Consider the following 21779-nt stretch of genomic DNA (forward strand, 5'->3'; position numbering starts at 1 on the left):
AAAACTTATTATTTACTTTCTATGACTCTCTTTCTTTGTCCATTAAAACTCGGAAAAACTGGTTTTATTCTGTAACTAGGACTATTTAAAATATAAAATACAGAGAATGTCCAACCCCGTATCATCATGTACGACTCTGAATCTGAAAATGAGTCTAGAATGTATCGATATAATTATAAAATCGAATGTAAAAATTCACGAAATTTAATAAAAAAAGGAAAAAAAAATACGTATAGTATCACGTGACGTTCGGGGGGTGCACGAGGGACTTGCGGCGGCACTGGCCTCTCGTGCATCGCACGAAGGAGCGAGATAGGGAGAGTGGCTGTTCCGGGCACCTCACGTATACATATACGTGCGGGCGTGGGCGCCCTCGCCTCGGCCTGTATCCCCATCTCTCTCGCTCCCGCCTCTGTCAGCCCCGATGCAAAACTAGCCGGCTGCGAGTAATTCTCATCGCTCGAATCGTCATCGAGTGGCTTCCTCGGTGTAAGCCGAAATAGCAATCGCCCGCCGACGCCGTCCCTGCTTTTCGACGGATCGAGGTGGCCCCGCGTCGTCTCATCGCGTCTGATCGACGATCACGGGCTCGCCGAAGCGAGAGGTCGCCTTTAAATGGACGAGCGCTGGTGAACGTTCTTGGCGTTCGGCGTGCCGACGACGGCGACGAGGAAGATTACGACGACGACGACCACGACGGCGTCGACGACGTCGGGAAACGCAAGACGGAGAAGCGCGCACGGCCATTACCAGGAGTATGGACCCCTCCTCCTCCTCCTCGCTCCCGTGAATTGCGCTGGTAGACGGACGCGTCGTCCAGGAAGTGGTGACAGTCGTGGAGCAGCGGACAGCCGCAGAACCTGCGGACGCCGCAGGTGAGTCGAAAGTCGTCGTCAGTCAGGAGGGAAAGAGTGGCGCGGGGAGGTCGGGCTGTAGAGAGGCGCAGGGGTGCCTACGTGCGTAGGCAGGAGAAACGGACGGCGTAGAGGAGGGCTGAGACCGCCAAAGAGGGAGGAGATCGAAAGGCCTCTACGGTCGGTCGCCATGGTGATTCCGCACAGCATCGCCCTATCGTGCGGACTCGTTCGTCCCTCGGCCGTTCGTCTCGCTGGCTTCTCGTCGCCACTCCGTCTCTCTTGCTCCGGCTCGCCTGCCGATCATGGCGTTACATGCGCATCTCATGTGGCTTTCCATCGTTTATGACGTCTTCCGTCTCCGTTTATCGCCTTCGTTACGATTTCCGTATTCCGTGCCGTCCCGTAGGACCTGAAGTTGCCAGTGTCTCGAACTCGCGCGGAACTCGAGTAAGAAACTCGCGAGATTCGAGTTTTTCTAGCTCTATTGAGTACTCGGGGAGTACCCGTTAGGGCACATTTTCACCAGCGGTGCCATAGACATGGTAAAAATAGACCGAGCGTGTTCTCTACTTGGCGATATCAAATAGAAAAGGATAGAAAGCAGATGTAGTGTATAGCTTTCTCTGTCTAATGAAAGAAGAACTCTCGCGATCTGGCATCTGGCACGTGGCTCGTCGACCTCGACAACGAGAGGCTGCGTATCCGAAATATTACATCGGCCGGAAGCGCGAGTCTAAAAATGTAGAGGCACTCCGTTTGTTGGGGTCTCGGCTCGAGGAATGTCTTCCATTTCTATTTATATTACAACGTCTCTCATTCACGTTTAAGATTCGAATGAACGCCAAATCTGCGATCGATCACGAAGTATTTCGGACGCGATCTTTGATCGTAATTATTATTTTTCTCAAGCAAGTCGAGGCGGATTGACAGCGTGGAATAAGATTCTAAGCGTATAATTGCCGGCGAGCGAGACATCGTTGATTGATATAGCGGTATCGCCGCGGTTTATATACATGTTACGGGGTTAACTCGATGTTGTCGGATAATCGACGGTAATTATAGTTCTATTGTTCCGCAGCCCCACCTCGCATTTACGAACCAATTTAGCAACCCGACAGTTCGAGGCTCCTTCTTGACTCACATATAAATTACTCGAAACGTCTCGCGCGACGCTTTCCGTAAAAGGAAATCGAGATGGATAGCCCGCGATACTCCGGACACGAGCGAGAGTTCATGAGAAAACACCGAAATCGATATTGAGATCGACATCGAGTAGGTTTCACTCCGGCCCCTTATATTAATCCCATGTTGACCTTTTTCCTACGCGCGAAAAACGCGGGAGGGAAAACGCGGCCGATTATAGTTTCGGGGGTGAGTTCCCCTAAACTTTCTTGGACACGCTTGCACGAAAGTTTAATGTACCGTGCACTTCTCTTTGTTCCGCGTTCTCTTTGTGCAGCTATCTAATCTTCCCATATTTGCTCGTCTTATCTCTCTCTCTCTCTCTTTCTCTCTCGCTTGAATTGATCGCCCGCAGCAGTCGATCGCGTGGACGTAACGCGATTCGTACGTGGCGAAATGCTCTTTCCCACAGGTTATTCTACGTGACATGATTCTCGATGGTATTCCGGCAATAATCTCGACGATATTGATATAGCGATTCCCGCGGATTGTCCGACGAGAGAGAGTACCTCCGCTATATCTTCACTATCTACTACAGTTGTGAAATGTATTCAATATGAAAGAACAATATGCGATAAAATTCACAGTCGTATGAAACTTATTTATTTATTTGCTGTCGTTTTATTTTTGTTTTTACATATTCTGAAGCTCCTATGTAGAATCCTAAATACGCAGAGACGAGATCGATTGCTACGAGACATTTATTTTTATATTGCGCCGAATTAAATAATATATAATCAACTTCCATCAAGTTAATTTGATTAAATTCAGTTATTTTTTATTGCGTTAACTATTAATGACACCGCAAATGAGAAACTTAAGAAATATGCATAATATACAAAAAGTTTTCAAATTTACATTATAAATAAATGTTTTTAATAATACAATAGCGTGAAAAAACAAAAGAGAGAAATGGAAATGTATATCCTTCTCTCTCGCAGAATTTTGCCCAGATCGTTTATTTATATTTTATGTCAAGAATCCTATCGTAGGGTCTCTACAATCAATTAGTGTTCGTTGACCGATGTTCAGTCTGCCCTGAAGTTGGCGATTAACCGGCAGCTCGCGCACCCTAGCGGCGGCTTGGCGTATCAATCGGCGCAGGCGAGAAGCCGCCGTAGTGTCGCGTGTCCGTCCGCGTTCGTTCGGTGGTTGTGCCGCGTCGCTCGTCGTCCGAACGCCGTTCCGCGGGTCTTGTCTCGCGTTCATCCGTCGGTCGTTCCGATCCAACGAATCCGTGCATCTCGGGTGACCGCGGGATCTCGTGCGGCGTCGCTCCGCGACTCGTAACGGGACAAACGTATACGGCGGCGGCGAACGGCGGCGGATTCCGATCGCGAGCGGCGACGAACTCGCCGCGGATCACTCGCGCGAGCAATGGCGCGAGCGCCTCGCGCCGCGGCGGTGTCGACGTGTTGTGCGCGGCGCAGATGATACACCGGCACTGCCCGGTCTCGTGTGGTGTGGTGTTTACATCATCGCGCGGCAGGATCCAGCGGCGATCACGTTACGGCGCTCACGAGCACTGCGATCACGACGACGACGACGACGGCGACCGCGACCACGACGACGACGACGGTGCAGCGGACAGCCCTCGGACGCAACTCGGACGCGAGCCGCGTCGTGAGCCGCCATGAGACGCATCAGCGGTAAGCCATCACGTTCGCGATCACGTCGCGTGTCAGCGCGTCGCCTCGCCTCGGCTCGGCTCGATTCGATTCGATTCGATTCGATTTGCGCAACGCCCGCGATGAAGACTCATCGCGATCGGGAGATCGGTTATGCTGCTCGACGCTTCCGCGTCGGAACCGTTGTTCCTCTCTCCCTCTCTCTCTCTCTCTCTCTCTCTCTCTCGCACTGCACGCTTTGTACGTGCGTGTATGCAACGTGATACGTAGCCGTTAACGTTTCCGTAAACCTGAGCGAGGCACGTCGCTCATCTCCCGATCGGTTTCGCGACGATGTCCACAGTCGGCGTGCGATTGGTCGAGACGCGTTTTGTAGGTAACTCGCACGAATTTAGCTTTCCCTGCGTACGTCTCAAAGATGCAAAGAGCGACGATTGTTAAAACGTCAAATGAAATATTATGTTTCAATTACATTATCGTTGATTGGACTTGTCATCTGACAAGTTTGTAAGCCAGATAAATCTATGAATTATTTAGTAAACAAAGAGAGAGAGCACGCGCGCGCGCGCGCGTGTGTGTGTGTTGCGTATGCGCGATGCGTGCGTGCGTGTTGTATGTCGAACCGCAAAGAACCTGAAATCATTATTTCGCTATTGCATTCGATTCGGAAGGCGGTCACTTCGGCCTTTGTTTCCGCGGACGTAGACGTCGATGATTTAAGCGCGGTTATTATTGGTAATCGTACACTCGACATTTGCTACGTGACTTTTCTCGCTCGCGAGATAGTGCGTGCCAACTGGCTGCCTTTTTTACGCCGAGAGAAACACGTAAGATCCGCTCGCTCGCGAGCCGCATTTTTCTCAAAACTTGTCAATTGCTGCCGAGTACCGAGGTGCGTTCGGAATATTTCAACAAGTTGATGCTACAAACCCCCCCTTTGTTCGTTTTTACGAGAACGCGAAACTTTCGTGTCGTTACCGTTTAAACTTTTAGATCTAAATCCGAGCGTATGATGGTGTAACTGACATTTAAGAAATTCACACGATGAGTAGCAGCGGCAGCGGCAGCAGCAGCAGTAGTAGCAACAGCCTTGAGAACTAGTTCTACGGTGCGAATGTCGTTGTGGAGGCCGTTTAATCCTCCCTCCCTCGAATGACAATGGAAAAGTTACGCGCGGCAGAGCCAAGCCAGACCGAGTCGAGTCGAGCAGAACTATCGTTTATTTGGCCGTTTGAGCATTACGGAAGGGCCACGGGATTCCGTCTGAAAATTGCCAGCGGTAGTCAATTCAATCGTAGCGGCAATTGTAGCATGGTCTTCTATATACGGTTTAGATATTTTTCAATAACGCGATATTACGTCCCATAGAAAAACGTATAAACTGCGAAAAAGGCGCGATGACCACCGATTTTACCGATGATTTTATGAATTGCCGATGGAAAGTGATCAAGTTTCTTGATACTCTTGGCGTACGAAACAGAAGAGTGATATTACACATTCTCGTTTTACGTGAACCAAGATAAACTTGTAAATGTAATGCCAGTAATCAGATATAGTGATCAAGTGATAGTCCGGACAATAAATCTCCGACACAATCGTTATCAATAACTGATAGAGCAATATTTACTCAGAGAGATACGCGTGTTTTAAACGTCCTTCCTTTCCTTTGAAAGGCTGCATGACATTTGGAAGGAAAATGGAATTATTCTGCAGTTAAAACTCCGCAGTTGAAAGCCTCCGCTTGCGGGGGGGCTTCCTTGTAACACTTGGCTGCTTTGTTTTATTCCATCGCGAAATCAGCGATTTCGATGAGATAAGTGCGAGAGTGCACTTGGATCGTGCCCAGCGCCGAATTGGATTGAAATCGCTGATGAACGTGCTCGGCGGGTTTGCGAATCACGTTCCTTGAGAGAACCCAGAAAGAACCGTTCCTCTTCAGTATCGACCCTCGTCAAATCATCGCTCGCGATTCGCATGAAACAGGCACTGCTTGCGTTCGAGCGCGTATCTCGCGCCCCGTTTATTCTTCCCTCCGGTACGCGGTTGCGTACGTGTTTTCCCTTCGATATCAAACCTATCTGGTGGCTCGCGATAAGAATTACACGCGTGCCGCTCCTGGGCGAGGACACCCGACCCGTTATCTACCGTGTAAGAGAGTTCCCTCACCCGGTTTGCCGTGGAATTGCGTCCAATGTATCCGTCGCGTATCCAGCGTGTATCAGGAATGGAATGAAGGGGGATCGAGAAGCGGGAGGGATCGAAAAGGGAAAAAGAGATCGGGACGACCTGGTAAGTAGAGGTGGGTGCACCTCTACTCGTCGACGTCGGATCGACCCACGCTTTCGAAAGTTCTCTGGCACTCGAAACGAGCCAATTCGTCGAGAAGAACTTTTCCGTTTCTCTCCTTTTCTTTCCATTTTCTTTCTTTGCTGTCTTTTTTTTTATACGACTGGTTGAGTATTCCGATATGTCTCGTTTGCTTGCAAATTTTGCGGCAAACGAGTGCAGGAACGGGCTGGTATTCCGCGATGAAGAGAAAACGTGCTGCGGAAAGTACGAGTGGCAACCAGCCGTTTGTGTTTGCCTTTGCATTGCCAAAAATAAAAGATCTTTTCTTCGGGTGGATGTGTATTCGGAAATGCTCTAAAGTATTCTGTTTTTCTTGAAATTTACTATTCTAAATTTTATTTTATTATACGTTACGTTGATATTTTTTTAATTGTAATAGTTATTTCTTATAAATTATATCAATTTTGATATTAATCATCATCGATGTATTAAAATTCTATATATTTATATGCAATTCTTGCTTTGTTTATGTCGCAGCTGGGAAATCTTGTGTCAGAAATTCTTATTATGCCTCTCCGTTTTATGCTTACTGCAAATGCGTATGCGGAATTCTTGGGACCGAATGAATTTCATTCTATCCTGTAGTCCCTACATGACCCCAACCTGCGAGGTACTATGGGCGCAACCTTGGAACGGCCTAGTCCTTTGTTCGATACGTGGAATAAAAGCGATGTAAAAAAGGGTTGTCGTGATGCGTCGCGTTCCCACTCGGAGCACTTTCCGTGTAATTAAGGAACCCGGCTTTGCGGAATTTGCATGCGTGCATTCGATCCGGTGTGTGTATATGTGTGTGTGCGTGTGCGGGCGCGCGCGTGTGTATGTATAATAACATAGTTATATATTTGTTAAATTTAAAATCACGCTGTAACGTGGAATTATCTTGCATGCATTGTGTGATATTTTACCAGAATACTCCAACATGAGTGAGAAAGGAAGATAAATTGAAAGAGAGAGAGAAAGATATACATGTAACACAGACGTTAAACATCTAATCCATCCGGATACCAGAAGACCCGGATATGCAGGATGTGCCCGGGCCTGTGGATCCATAGCTGTGTTATTCGAATGCCCGGATCCGATCTCGACGTTTAGACTATTTAAATACAGACATGTTTTAGTCGTCAAGTCGAGATTCGAATCTCCATCTCCGGGATCTCGGCCCGGAGTTTTGAGTTCGGTTAGGAACATAAAACCAATTATATATTGTCATAAATTTTTACTATCGTTATAAATTACTATAACCGTATTCTTATAATCTTGTGTGTGGAAATTACAGCATATGTGACCTAATTTAGGAAACTCATGGTAAATATGAAAAGAATACATTTAAAGGCGGGAAAAGGCATAAATTAACGTCTTATATCGATAATATCGAGAAATTGTCGTAATTACAATCTTAGTGTGAAAGAAACTGTCCGTTCCATTCTTCGCTTTCTCATTTACCACCGCTTTTTGACGCGTTTATATCTGTCTAACTGTGTCTATTCATGAAGCCCGTCATTCCGCGCAATTAGAACAAACAGATACCTGACGTTTTATTTGCGCTAACGTTAGAAACCCTTTTCTCAGGCGTATTATCTCCGGCCCTTTGTGCATCGAGGCACCGTGGTCGGGCGTGTCAACATGATATTCGTGGTGTTATTAACGTATTGGCTTTGTGCACACTTAGATTTGTTATTCAAAGTAGACCTCTATGAATTTTTATGGATGTAAGAAGAAAATGTAAAAGAGCGTTTTCTCTTCACATCTCCACAAGTTCCGTATTTTTACGGAAATATAATGCGTACCTCTGTCTCGGACAACATCGTGCTAAGTAGTTCATTTATTAGTATTAGCTGTGACTATAAACTACGATCTGATTTAATTAGGTTCATGCGTACATTGATCTATGAGAGTTGAAATTTTCTTAAGACACTTTTGCTTTCATAGAGTTTTCGTAGAATTCTTATAATAGCTTTTTATAGTTTTCGTTAAATATTATATAGCAAATGTTTCTGGAAGACACCGCGAAGAACTCCATCTCAGATAAGGCGACTAACCGTAAGGGTTATCGGGAAAAGAAGAGTGTCATGCGTTTTTCTATAGTAAGGCAACGTGCTGCTGCCTTTCGATTCTAATCAGACGCCGGGAGAAATCCAGTGCGCGATAATATGCGACTACTGCTTCGTTTTTATCAAGGTGGCGATATTCTTGTTGACATACTTTTCCGATTACCGTTGGGGTAAGGAGGGAATTTTCATCGATAATAATGACCCTATTTACCATTATTCTCTACATCGCCCGATCATCGATCTGGCCTGCAGTGCACTCGTCTTGCGCCATCATACAAGATGTACAAAAACGGAACTGTGTCTCGCGGCAGAAGCTTCCTCTATCATTCATGATGAAACGTCGATTTTGCACCTTTTATTCCAATATGATCTTCTAATTATATCGGAAACAAAGATCGATCGTATCTCGCGTTCGCATCAAGGATACGTTTCAAGACATATGTCAGCCGCAACATCCTGTTCTCGCGGCGGTAGTTCCTCCATACTCGATACTGTGGAAACGCCGATACACGGGGAAACGTTAAAAAGGAAAAATCGGCAATACAAAACGATCAAGTTATCGATCATAATTGCGGGGCAAGGCAACTCGTTTCTGCCCGTCCTTGACGAGGATCCACTTCGGCGATCGTCCACCTCGATGCATTATGCAAATTGCTCGGGCCGGTCGTGGGTTGCCGCGTATTTCTTCCTTTTTTTCGATCCCTTTTTTTGTTCACTCTTGGACGTTCTACAACTTTAAAGTCGCGTTCACACCGAGACGATTCTTCTCACTGTAGACACTGTTGAACCCTTCGAAGTATCACGGTATCTTTATAGTGCTGGATTAATTGAATTCCGCGAAATCGGTCTTGCATAACGACCTTATTTTACTTTTCAAACGCGTCTCGGCCGATAGATCGATGACCTTTATTAAGAAAAATAAAGATAAGATGAGACGATAATTTAGATAAATAGATATTGCCGTCTGATTTGATAACTAGCTTAGGATAGTGATATGTGATATATATTGACATTTAATATCACGAAATTAATTAAACTTTAGATATTACTATTACTTTTATATGTTCTGCATTGTTTTCATTTTTAGTTTATAGTTGTATTATATTTAACATTTAGGAAAAATAGGATATGTTTAATTCAAGGGGAAAAGGAAAATGCAAAACTTATTTTTTTATAAATCTCACGTACAGTATCAGCAAAAAGTGAATACTTATTTAAAAGAAAATATTAGTTTCATCAGTGAATGTTGCGTTAATTGCGAATACAGACCAAAATTGGAAAAACGAGCGGGCGATAGCCGCTCATTGTGCGGTCACAACGGGTGAGCGGGACTTAAATGGCCGATGATGCAGTGCGATGCAACGGCAGACTGTGCCATGAAGCGAAAACTCGGGATTTACTCTCTCGCGAGAGAACACGTGCTCCTCTGTCTTTCTATTCACCTTCGCGTCTGCCACAAGATGCGCACTCGAAAGCCACCCCTGTTCCCTTTGCGAGTTATTCTTAGCGTTTCCTTGTCCCTTGACGGACAATCTACTTGACAGACCAGACACATTTTCCGCGCGATATTACCCAGTGAACGACACAGAAAGATAAATCTCCGGCTACGATTAGATTAGAGTTACTAATTGAAAGCGTATATCCAGGAATTTATCACGAGGATTAAAATGGACACTTTACGACTGCTATTTTTATTCTACTTGTACGTTCCCTCGCTCTTGGACGGCACGTTCTCTCCGAAGCGCGTTCTAAAAAGGAAGCGCGCTCCGGAGTATCGTATCGGCAACCTTCATCGATAGGGAAAAACGCGCGTCGTTTCCTGCCGTGGACCGCCGTCTTATAATACTCTTGCGAAACTCGTCAGCCGGTTGCTCGATCAATGAAATCGTCGTTCTTTTCCCCGCCGAGCGACACACTCCGGTCCATTCCTCCTGCCTTCGAGGCTGCCGGTCCCCCTCGACGTTCCCTTAATATTTCCATATGTCGAGTCGATTCACGTGCCGCGCTTTTCAAAGGCTACCTACGCGTAGCCTAGCAGGGGCGGCCTACGCGCCGCCACGGGCTCCGGGAACCCGTTCACCCACCTTCGACCTCGCCCCTTCGCATTCGCCACCACCAACGTGGTTTCACCGGGCCCGTACGTGCGCCTGCGTCCGCCTAAGCCGCAGTTTCCGACAGTGTCCTATTTGGTACTGTCACAGTGCCTTGGTCCTGCGAGACCGTTGGCCAGAGCTGTTCGGTTGATCGAACTCACATTGCCGCGCGTTTCCTCTAGTTTCGAATAGGATAAATTGATTTCCAACTGTTTCAAGCAAGATTGGTTGGCCCAACGCATTTTGGCCGTGCCGGTTAAAGCTTCCCGTTCGGTGTGTTTGTCGAGTCTTGTGCATACAGTGCGATCGATTTAGCCAGGACGCTTCATTAGAGAGCCAATAAATCGAGTTGGCATCCGTTTCATGTGATCATCATATAGTAATGGTAGAGAAATATTGATCAAGTCGGTCTTTTGGAACCAAAGTAGTAGATATACATCACGTTGTGGTGATCGTGAACAGGACGAATCGGAACGTTGATTGAATGAATCGACACGATTTATCACGAGTGACAAGCGTCGAGAAGTAATTGCCAGGATTTCTAATCTAGCTCGCGCGATCTCGTATTCGTTTACGGGGACAAATGGTGGTTGCGCCTGCGAACACAGCGACGTGGAATACATGAAACGGGGAGTCGCAGATATGATTTCGGCCATCGTACTTCGACGTCACGTTAACAAGCTCGAGTCGACTAATAATAGACACGAGTCTGCCGACTCTTCCTAATGGCTTTGCGTGAGATGAGAATCAATCAAAACGCTTATATGCGCAAAACATTCATATGCGTAATATCCGCAACATCAGCGATAGTTTGCTGCTCATCGCACTCCGCCCAACGTACCCGTGCAACTGATTCACTTTAGCGTTACAGATGTGTCTGAAATGATAGACGATTCATATATCAAACGTTGATAAGACAACTGCAGAGATATGTAAGCAGAAGCAACTGAGTCACGATAACTGGGCCGATTCGAGTCTTCAAACCGACGACCGAAATACAGAAGAGCCGTGGACGATTATTGGGGGCAATTAAAAGGAATTTGTAATACGAAATAAATGGCGATCACCGTCGTGAGCAACTGCCTGGGCCCACCGCCTTTGCCACCCGGGAAACGGTTTCTGCACAAGTCTTCAAGAAAGTTGTCGTCCACATACAAAAGCTTCCGCGACCCCGCCGTGGAAGCCTGGCTGCCCCATGGGATCCTGGAAGATAGTCCTATGGCGAAGTCGCGCCCCGACGAGACGATTGGTCATGGGGTCACCGCTAAGCGGAGTCTCTTCAGAAGTTGCTCCGAGGGTAATTTGTACGCGCGCAAAACGGCGGTCGTGCTGGCGAACAGTACGCCCCTGGACAAGTGCATCAAGGCGATTTACGGCAGCTGGAAAAACCTCTTGCATTGTAAGTGCGCCAATGTCGTGAGTCACGCAGCCAAACGAAAAGGGATACGGCTTTGGGATCGAATTTGAGAAATCAAATTTGGAAAATCGGTAGATCAAATTTCGAAAATTTTGTGTTCTAAGATACTCTTGAGCAGTGAGATTTGGGATTACATGGCACAAGTCCCAGTCGTATTTCTTGAATGAGATTGCAAATGGTCGGCTGTTATCTCGAGCCTGTTTCGCGCTAGTCTTATTGGTTGCGTGAGCGTCAAAAAATCAGCGCCCCAACCGCGCTCGACGTTTAATTCGAGCCTTGCCGGTGAATTACGTCTCCGGTTGTCACCCGAGCGCGTGCAGCTTTCACACAGTAAGCGCATTGTGAGCCGTGCCGAGCGCAGCCGACCTTCGTAGAAGCGATCTGGAAACTGGCACGCGCTCGCGCTAATGTGTACCGCGAAACGACTCGGTATGGGTAGCGCTAGATGACTATTACGGAAATTGGAACGCAGTTTTATTTCTCTCGAGCCAGAGTTGGATCGTAACACGCACGAATTTCTATCCAGTTCATTATTCGAATGAAATTTTCTCTTTGCTGTTGCTCTTTGCTACGTCATCCGTATCAGCGTTTTGATGCGCCTTTTATTTCTGCGAATCGTACTCGCTAATGTATGGTATATCAAATCAGGCGAAAAAATTGGAGATATCTATCCGCGATATTTCATCCCTCTCTCTCTCTCTCTCTCTTTCTCACTTGCTTTAGACATCTTCGAATTGCGCGCAAGATAAATAGTCGACTAAACGAGACGCTGAGCGTCACGAAGGATGATTCCCTTCTGAGAAGAAGAATGAGATTTTTCGGTGTTTGCGTAACGAATTGACAGACTTTGACCTCCTCCCGCAACTCTCTTCTTTTGCTCCGCTTCCTTCCCTTCTCCCGTCGCTCGTATACGTGAGGCCAGAACTTTTTATACCTACACGAACTTTCCTGTCCACCTACGATCGTGGAATGTTGAGAAAGAAGACGTTAATCACCTCGCCAACCACGATCCTGCTCTTCACAGCAACAATGTGATGTGTGCTGGGTGTTGTAATTTTACGGCGTGTGACTCCTCCTTTTACACGTTGTCTGCATTGGAATGAGCACAGTTTAAAATTTATCCAAATCCAAAACAAAAATACTTAATTCGATGATGAATAAATACTACTTACATCACAATAATTTATTACTTCAATGATGTAACGTGAAAGGGGATAATAATTATATGTGAAAAAAATAAAATAGAGCAAAATTACGACGCCAAGAGATCACGGATGCGATCATATTAATTTGTTAAATAAGTTTTGCGGCCATATCTCAAAGACTTTCTTGATGCCGCAATTTTCATAAACAGGAATGCGCGCGTGCAATTGTAGAGTTATGAAACGAGTTTCGCGATTACGTATCTCAAGAATTTCTTCGTGTTGCAATTCCGATAAACCAGTGCATATTAATATTTCTGTTGATTAGACTACTCTTCCTGTATGTTACAGTTGGCGGTATGAGCCGGCCGTCCAAAGCCGTGACCCAAGCGAAGAAAGTAGCGCCACCGGCTGTACCAGACGTGTTTCGACACTCTGGTTCCTCTTTTGGCTCGGCTGGATATGCTAGCAGCGAGGATAGCTGCTTCCTCTCCGGAAGCGGCCCCGGAGGTACGACGGACGATGGTTCCTACGGGATGCCATCTGGAAAAAGTCCGGGACCTATTTTTACCCATCCTGGCTTTGCCTTCCCGCCGGTCGTCGGCAAGTACGCCCACGCCGAAGATCAAGGTGCGAGTTACTGATGGACGTATATGGATCGTGGATATTAATAGGCGAATGCTCCTTTTTCGCACCAAGCATAAGCAATGTTGAATATAACGCTACTACTCTATGCTATATGTTGCAATCTTTTTTGTTACGTTTATATCTTAATAAATATCAGCATCTGGATATTTTAATTTATAAATACACACACACACACACACAGAGGTTTTATTTTAGTTAATATAAAATTACTTTTGGAATAAATCAGAATATTAAATTCTGTTAAAGTACATGTACATGAAGAGAGAAGTGGACATGTTACATGTGTGTGTGTTCCTAATAGTTTTGTTATTAGTTTTGTTAATAGTTTTTTTGTTGCTTGATATGTTTTAATGCCACCTTTCGAGAATCGGCATGAGCTTTTGGGAAGCCAGTATTATCGAATGTTGTACCAATTCTTAGATGCTTGTAGAAAGAAAAGATATCCTGGAAAAACTTAGAATAAGTGATAAATTATATTTTGAAGCTTGAAAATATTATCGATAATACGATTGCAAAACAAATTTCCGCAGGTATTGACATGACCCAGAGCCCTGGCAGGGACAGTCCTGGTAGTTCGGGATCAGGTTCCGGTTCCAGACATTCCACAGCGTCGCTCGACTCGGGGAGGGCGTCTGGATATCACTTGGGACCTAGAGGACCCGGTGCTCTCGCCTCATCTCCCAGGTGTTCCATCAGTTCTCTCGGGAGTCATCCTGATCGGCCAGCGGATCTGGACGTTGTTCACGCCTGGTTGACCGAGCTTCAATTTGAAGAGTACTTTCCTTTGTTCGCTTCCGCGGGTTACGACCTCGCTACTATAACGCGCATGACACCGGAGGATCTCACGGCAATAGGTGGGTCGAGTTTTGCTGGCGGCAAATATCTAACCGCTGTAAATGTATTCACGCGGTTTCTCGCAGCTTAAATGTGTTACGAAAATATAAAAGGAGATTACAAGTATTACGTGTACACCTTGTGTCGCAGGTATCAAAAAACCTAATCACAGAAAGCGGCTGAAGGCGGAAATAGACAATTTGAATATAGGGGATGGGTTACCGGAACACGTACCCGGCTCGCTGGAAGAATGGCTCAGGCTTCTCAGGCTCGAGGAATACCTCAGCGCGCTTCATCAACAAGGTATGCGTTCCGTTGAAGACGTGACGACTCTCACCTGGGAGGACCTCGAGGACATTGGCATCGTACGTCTGGGGCATCAGAAGAAATTACTGCTGGCGATTAAAAGAGTTAAGGATATCCGCGCCGGCAAACGTATACAGCCACTTGATCTCGCGCGTCTGCCGCCACATCCTGGACACACACAGGTACTTCTTAAGCCTCATTAATTAGGAAATCTAATAAAAAGACCTAATCGTTTTTTATTATAAAGTTAATCATAAAAACAAATTTATTTCCATCATATTTCATATTTTTGTTGCAACTTTTTAATGGATAAATAAAAAATTTTTAATTTTACTTTTAATTTTTAAGTAGCATAATTTTATAATACTTTTCTTTTTTGTGTACAATTGGCAAAGTTTGGCCAAGTGCATTCCAACATATCGTAAGAAATATTGTAATGTGGTAATTGATAAATTTTTCAGGATGTTGTTATTCAACGAGGTGGACCCGATCTGCCATCGCCCGACGAGGATTGCTCCTCGCCTGTGCTCAGATCTTTCCAAAGAGGTGGGAATGACGCAACCTCCGGTGCTACTTGGAGAAGTATGTACGCCGCGCTTCCAACCGACTATAACACAGTCGGTCGTACTGGTTCTCGGGGGAAATCCCTGGAGAGTTTGGAGGATGCACCTCTTGGTTATCCTCCGTCACCAGCACCGGCGTCGCATCCGCAACCCCTCGTGGACTGGCGTCCACGCAGCTTCGAGGACGGCGATCTCACGCCGACGAATGACGCTTCCGTTGTAGACGCCGGTGGCGGCACTCTGCCGCGACCGAGACACTGTCTCGTTCGTCCGCGGCCTGTGGCTAAGGTCACCGCGACGCCGGGGCAATACAAGTCCCTGCCCAGGGACTTCGACAACAAGTATCAGTTAACGTACGGGCTCGAGAGCAGCCCGCACCTTCCGAAACGATGTCCTCCATCGCCCCCGAGGCGACAGAGTTCCAGAGACGCAAGCAATTCTTCCGTGGTTGGCGTGGGCGGCACGGCGGTCGGCGACGTCGTGATAGATTGCAGCGGGCCAGTACCAACCGCCACGTGTGATGATCATCATCTGCATCAACACCATCATCAACACCATCATCTGCTTCATCATGCATCGCCACCACCGCCGGCACCGACACCGGCGCCTTCCACGCCACCGCAACTAAACCGACCGCCTCCCTCCATGTCGCGCTCATGGGGCAGCGTTGGTGTTAACGTCAACGAAGAGCACGAGCTGATTGCCACTCTCGCTCTGCAGCATCGCAACGGTTCGGACGCTAGTTTCAAGGTACGCTTCAGGCTTCAAACCTGTTAATTGAATAATTTTTCGATTAGAAACTGACGTCTTTATCTTCTACATGTATTTAGCATAATTAAAAATGCGTAAGGAGCGAGCATGAATTTTACGGCGAGTTTAACGTATCTTTCCATTCAATAATAAAATCATCAATTATAATCATCATAATCAATTAATAAATTAAAAAATATTACATAATACATTTATTCATTCACATAATTCACATTCACATATTCATTCATTATGTTTTGCTTTCACAGTCGAGTTCCAGTACGGAGTCGGACTCGTTGCCGTTTGCCAATGAGAATGCCGGCACGATTAAGCAGAGAGCCGGCCGTGCGCAAGACTACGTACCGAGTGGACCGAACAGTATCGCCGCTCACATGGTCAATCATCATTCCGGTGGTGAGCCAGCGGACGTTTTGAACGATATCGGAAATATGCTTGCCAATCTCACGGACGAGCTCGATGCGATGCTCGAGGAAGAAAAGCGCCAAGGCCTGAACTCATAATCGTCACTGCCTTCGTTTGCATTTTTTCTAATCCAGACCAGAGTTGCCATAAGGATTGAACAGATTTGAGCGAATCTCGTCGTTTTTTGCGAGACGACAACTCGGACGCGGGTGCGAGGATGCATGCGGAGTTGTGGACACGAGTGAGATGCGACGCGGGGAGGACGAGTCGCGTCGAAACTGCAACGTCTCGAATCCTAAGGATCTTAAAGACAGAAATACACCTATCGACATACATAAAAAAACTCATTCCTCCATTGCGTTTCGTGAGGAGGAACGAGTAAGACGCATCATCATCATCATCGCTTCTACATGGATGATAATGTTCTGTTTTCGTACTGTACAGATTAATGCGTATGTGTAGAACGTGTATTTGCGTGATTTATACCTTGCTTCAGTAAGTTCTCACTGGGAAAGGAAAAGTACTTTATTTTCTACATGGGAACCCATGTCGAATGGTGGTATTCCATAAAGTTCTCTGGAACTGCAGCCGTCTCGCAATGGTATCGCACAATTTTTCATTTTTATTATCTCCTACTTCTTTTGAAGTAGCCATAGTATTCCTTTTGTTATCTTTTCTTTTTTTTTCTACTACCGACAATATTAGAACCGAGTGATAATATAACGAGTATCGCTCATCGCGTAATAAATTAGCGCGATCGATTAGTTGCATCGTCATGCAAACCACATGAAATATTGATGCGGCAGGAGGGGAGGGGGAAGAAATTTTTAAATAAATAAAGGTATATATATATATATTGGACATGTAAGTATGGTTTGTATTTGTAGAGCGTGTGTCGCAAACGATTCGGAGAAAAGCATACACGTCTTCTGTATAATAAAGTCCATCTTATGTTATTTGCTTCTGCGAACGCACGAGATCTCACCCCTCTTCTCGAAGAATTTACGTTTTCCGTTAACGTCACGTACATTCCAGTTGACATTTTTCCATTTCCGTCCTGCATTGAATCGATAGCTAGAGATTGGGAAGATTTTCTATTCGCAGTTGAGTCTCCTGTGTAAAAGCATGGTGCGCGGATAATCGTATGTCTCATCCGAGTAGAACGCGTCTTTAAACGTCAGAGAGAGAGAGACACACACACACACACACACACACACATTCATAGATTGTTACAATGATAGAGGATAATTATTATCTTTCACTATGCATATTGTGGTGGTATGATTTTTACGGAAAGGACTACACGTACATATACACACACGCATGTACTAGACAGTGCTTTCCCCAGTGACAGAAGTTCCGTAAGAAATGTCATCGACTACAAATAGAATATTTCAAGGCAATACGGTTTATAGCGCAGAGATGTAAGTGAGGGTATGCCAATTAACACTTTTGTATTTATTACTTGTACTAATAAAACATAGAGAAACTTACGTACGTAACTTACTATTGTTGTATGATACATTCAGACGGTGCGGAGCACTTGGAGAGTATTCATACGTATTAAATCAAAGTAATGGTAGCTGTAGCGCAGCACACACACACACACACACCTGCGAGGTAGGTGCCCGCGAGTGGTCTTCACTGAGAATGTCTTACTGGTTACTGGTCCCAAGATCTGGATGTGTAGCGTTTTTGCAAGGAACTTTTATAAAAAATACTTTATACGGACGGACGACGATCTTCATCTGCCTTGACAAAGTCGCCAAGCGGTGCACTCGAGTTAGGAATTTTTTCGAACATCGTGTCACACTTAAATATTTACAGTGCATTGACGATAAGATGGAACGAAATTGTTTGGTACTACAGAAGATCTGCAGGAATCGCGTGTGTCAGGATACATTGATTAAATTTTTTATATATCGATCTCTTCCGTATTATCAATATTCATAATGATGCTTCACGTACCAGTTTCGACGGCTGCGAAACGCATGATTTACAGTTAAAAATGTATGATTATTACATTATTGTACTCCTGCGACATGCTATTTTCTTTTATCCTGACGGGGGCCGTCACTCATAATCGGAGCCAGTTGCGCTCTACAGATAAGAAGAAAACATTAGTAGTACGTATACAGAATTTTGAGGTACACTTAAACTTAGGATTAATTAATTAAACTGAAGGCTGCTCGATGCAGGCGGGAGATTTGTTTTGTTAATTACTGGTAGATATAGTTCTATAGAATAATATATATATATATATATATAGATATATACTGCATACATACATATGTATATACGGATCGTCGTGGCAAGACCGAATATTTTTTTAACGATGGGCTTTGACGAAATCGGACAAGTTTTACCAAACATTGCGAGTAGTTGCTAGTAAATTTTATCTTTTAAATTGTTTATGATTTACACACAAGTAGCTTGCAACTAAAAATTGATTTCTCGATATTTCTTTTCTCTCGAGCGAAGCGAAGAAATTCTAAATTAATGGAAAATCCATGAACGCGATAAAAAAAGGCATTCGATCTTCTAAGCGTGTCATGTCCTGCACGCGTATGTATGTATGCACGTATGTACATCATTGATAAGCAGTGAATTTAGGAGGGCGTGTTCGCGCGACGAGTCTTCGAGCGAGATGGGACGACGCGTTGTCTTCACCGAATAGATCGATTGCATTACCGACGTGCGATTTCGCACTTACGAGCGAGCTATGCACATGGATTTCTACTGATTTCTACCGCAATTTGATACGTACACGATGCTACGGTAATGCGGTAACTCCGAACGCCGGCGTGTGTGCGAACGCCGAATATTTTGCGCCAGCGAGAGATCATCACGGCATCATTACACATTCTCCGATTGTTATTGTACAGATCTTATTGATCTTCAGCGGCGGATTATTGTGTGTTTCGATTAATTTATGTACTTTGTACCGATAAGTATTCGAACCGCTTACGAGACTTATATCATAGGATATATATATATATATATATATGTATGTATATGCATATATATATATATATATATACATATAAAAAATCAGTAAAAGAATTATTGCGTGAAGGATGATTATTGCGTGTAATAGTAGCCGGAGTCGCCTGTTACGCGTAGAGGAACTGGTTATTTTGAAAGTGGTGCGAATCGAGCCTCGAGAGATCGTTTTCGAGAGATAGGAGAGCGGTACACAGTATTTCGTATAATATTTTATATTTAATCTTCGCTGTCACGAGCGACGTGGATTTATACATGGTATACCCGTATAAGCACTTTCCACTCTCCTCTTATTAGTAATGTTAATGTTCTCAGATAACAATTATGCGTTCTTCTCAGCTGCCTTGTTAGTTTTCATATACCCGACATACGGTTGAGTTAGCCGACGGAAAACCGTGCAGATTTTTAATGTTATTACGCGCGCGCGCCATGAGAGAAGTTGTAACGAGACGAGTCGTAACACGAGTTACTCGCAGTTTGCTAAATAAACGGTAAAATCCATTGTTTTCCAAGTTTATTGCGTTCCAACTGCAGATCAGCGTGTGTGTACCTGTGCGTGCTTTTTTTCCACACAAGCGACGCTCTCTCTCTGCGATAATAACGAGAAAGCATCGTGTGAACCGGCGTCGTCGGTGTCACTTAAATGAACCCCGTCGTTTGAAAATTTCCTGCGTAAGGCCTCGCGATCTTCGAATCGAAGATCGCCGAGAGATCGCGAGAACGCGAGAGCGAGAGCAATTCTCTTGAGCAATTTCTTTGCGGTTGCATTCATTGCATTCTTTCACTACGCATGACGCGGACGATGCGTGCAGTTTCCACCGTATGAATAATCGCTTTGCTTTCAGATCAATGTACGAATCTGATGATTCTGTGAGTGAAAGATTTTTCGTTTTTTGTTGGTGTTTTTTTTTTTCGTTGATCCCCACGGTTTCCAGAATAAGTCTGCTAATGAATTCCGAGCTCGTGTGCCTCATAGGCGATCGATCGACCACGGTTCCCTGAATACACGGCTTCTACGTGGTGTGTAAAAATTACACACACATGTATATATGTGTGTGTGTATAATATATACATGTATAGTTTTTTTACGAACGTAATGCGTTGCTAAAAACCTCGTCCATCCGAGGCGAACCCAAACGCCCTAAACTTGCATTGTACAACCCCCTTCCACTCCTCCAAGTTAGTTTAAAGCGCGTGTTAGACGTATCATTTGGTTTATCGATTAAGAGGAAAAAAAAACGGTAATTGAGATATCTTTAAATAAAGCCAATGGACACACTCGTCACGCTTCTCGATCGCTGCTCGAATCATTTCCCCTACCTCGAGAAGTCTGTCGAAATTTTGAAAAGTTATGCGCACGTACTGCAGGATGTTGCGGGGATGTTGCCAAACGCTCTTTTTATTACGTCGCTTTTATTCCGGGCTCGCGAATCGATTTTTGCCCGGCGAGGAACTACACGTCGACGGGCAAAAATTGTAGATTTTTTTTCAGGCTTTTGGAGGACGTGCGGATTTTCAAACTGACTCGAAAATCGAGCTTTCGATTTTTCTCGATTCTCGAGAATCGCACGAAAACTCAACGACGACGGAGGATCTTCGAGCAGACTCAGCTGCCGAGACCGTCCGCGTTCGATCCGATGATCGAAAATAGCGAATTACATTTTGCATGTAATTTTAATTCTTAGAAGACGCGATCTTCGATCATCGAAGACTTTTTTGCGAAGAAGAAGTTCGGTACTTCCACGATTCTGCCGTCATTTTCCTGGAACGACGGGTGACTTTCAGTATATGCTAATTTTTTTTTCCTCCACGCTCCTTTGTCGTGCTCGCGGCGGGTGAACGTGGAGAGGTGAGTTTTACGAGTGTCGCGAGGGCATCGAGAGAATATCCGCGAGCTCGGCTGAAATTGTACCGGTTTAATCCCGATTCCCGATGCGGAGCACGCAGAATACGCGCTCGATCCGCTCGCGTATTGTGGCGTCAAGCGCGAAAGAAAGAAGATATAACCGGACGCGTGCTTGACGCGCAGGTCGCACGTAAAACGCCGACCTGTTGTCCCGTGTTCCCGATACGGGGAATATCCAATCCACCGCGTCGACCGCGACAAAGACACGCCGGAGGAATCGGAAAAATTTGAGAGAACTCGCCCGTGGACGAGTCCACTTGTTAGTTAAACGCGTCTTCTATTCCGTCTTTCTCTGCGTATCTTTTTCTCCCTCTCCCTCTGTCGTTCCTTATACATTCACCTCTCTCTTTGTGTCCCTTCTCTCTCTCACGCGCCACCCCTTTCTCTTGCGCATAGTGTCATACAGTGGTGCCGAGATAGGCGAAATTTCAATTTCCGAGAAAATCCTTTTAGAAAATTCAATATTTAAATACATTTATTGTTTTATAAGTCTGGAGCAATGATAAGATATCCTGATGGAGGTATAACAAGCCGCAACATCTTTGTGATTTAACTCGAGCTATCGTACGCAAATCTCGCATATCACTATATGCGCAGTAACAATTTTTTCCGCTTATCTACTTTGCA

General features: G+C 45.3%; 1 protein-coding gene across 4 annotated transcripts; it reads left to right on the forward strand.

Annotated features, from left to right (window-relative positions):
* Positions 1 to 339: 339 nt before the first annotated feature.
* LOC105287019 (caskin-1) lies at positions 340 to 20526 on the forward strand. 4 transcript variants are annotated; one of them, XM_011352392.2, is made up of 6 exons: positions 340 to 875; positions 13071 to 13349; positions 13898 to 14221; positions 14352 to 14689; positions 14969 to 15820; positions 16090 to 20485. In XM_011352392.2, the coding sequence occupies exons 2-6, from the start codon at positions 13079 to 13081 to the stop codon at positions 16339 to 16341; spliced, it is 2037 nt and encodes a 678-aa protein (XP_011350694.1). In that variant the 5' UTR covers positions 340 to 875; positions 13071 to 13078; the 3' UTR covers positions 16342 to 20485. The 4 variants fall into 4 exon arrangements, with proteins under 4 accessions (XP_011350694.1, XP_011350693.1, XP_011350692.1 ...); XM_011352391.2 differs by lacking the exon at positions 340 to 875 and adding an exon at positions 918 to 3688 and having other exon boundaries at positions 16090 to 20526; XM_011352390.2 differs by lacking the exon at positions 340 to 875 and adding an exon at positions 6394 to 11559 and having other exon boundaries at positions 13071 to 13229; positions 16090 to 20526.
* Positions 20527 to 21779: the final 1253 nt, after the last annotated feature.

Source organism: Ooceraea biroi, chromosome 5 (genome assembly GCF_003672135.1).
Source record: "Ooceraea biroi isolate clonal line C1 chromosome 5, Obir_v5.4, whole genome shotgun sequence".
NCBI classification, from domain to species: domain Eukaryota; kingdom Metazoa; phylum Arthropoda; class Insecta; order Hymenoptera; family Formicidae; genus Ooceraea; species Ooceraea biroi.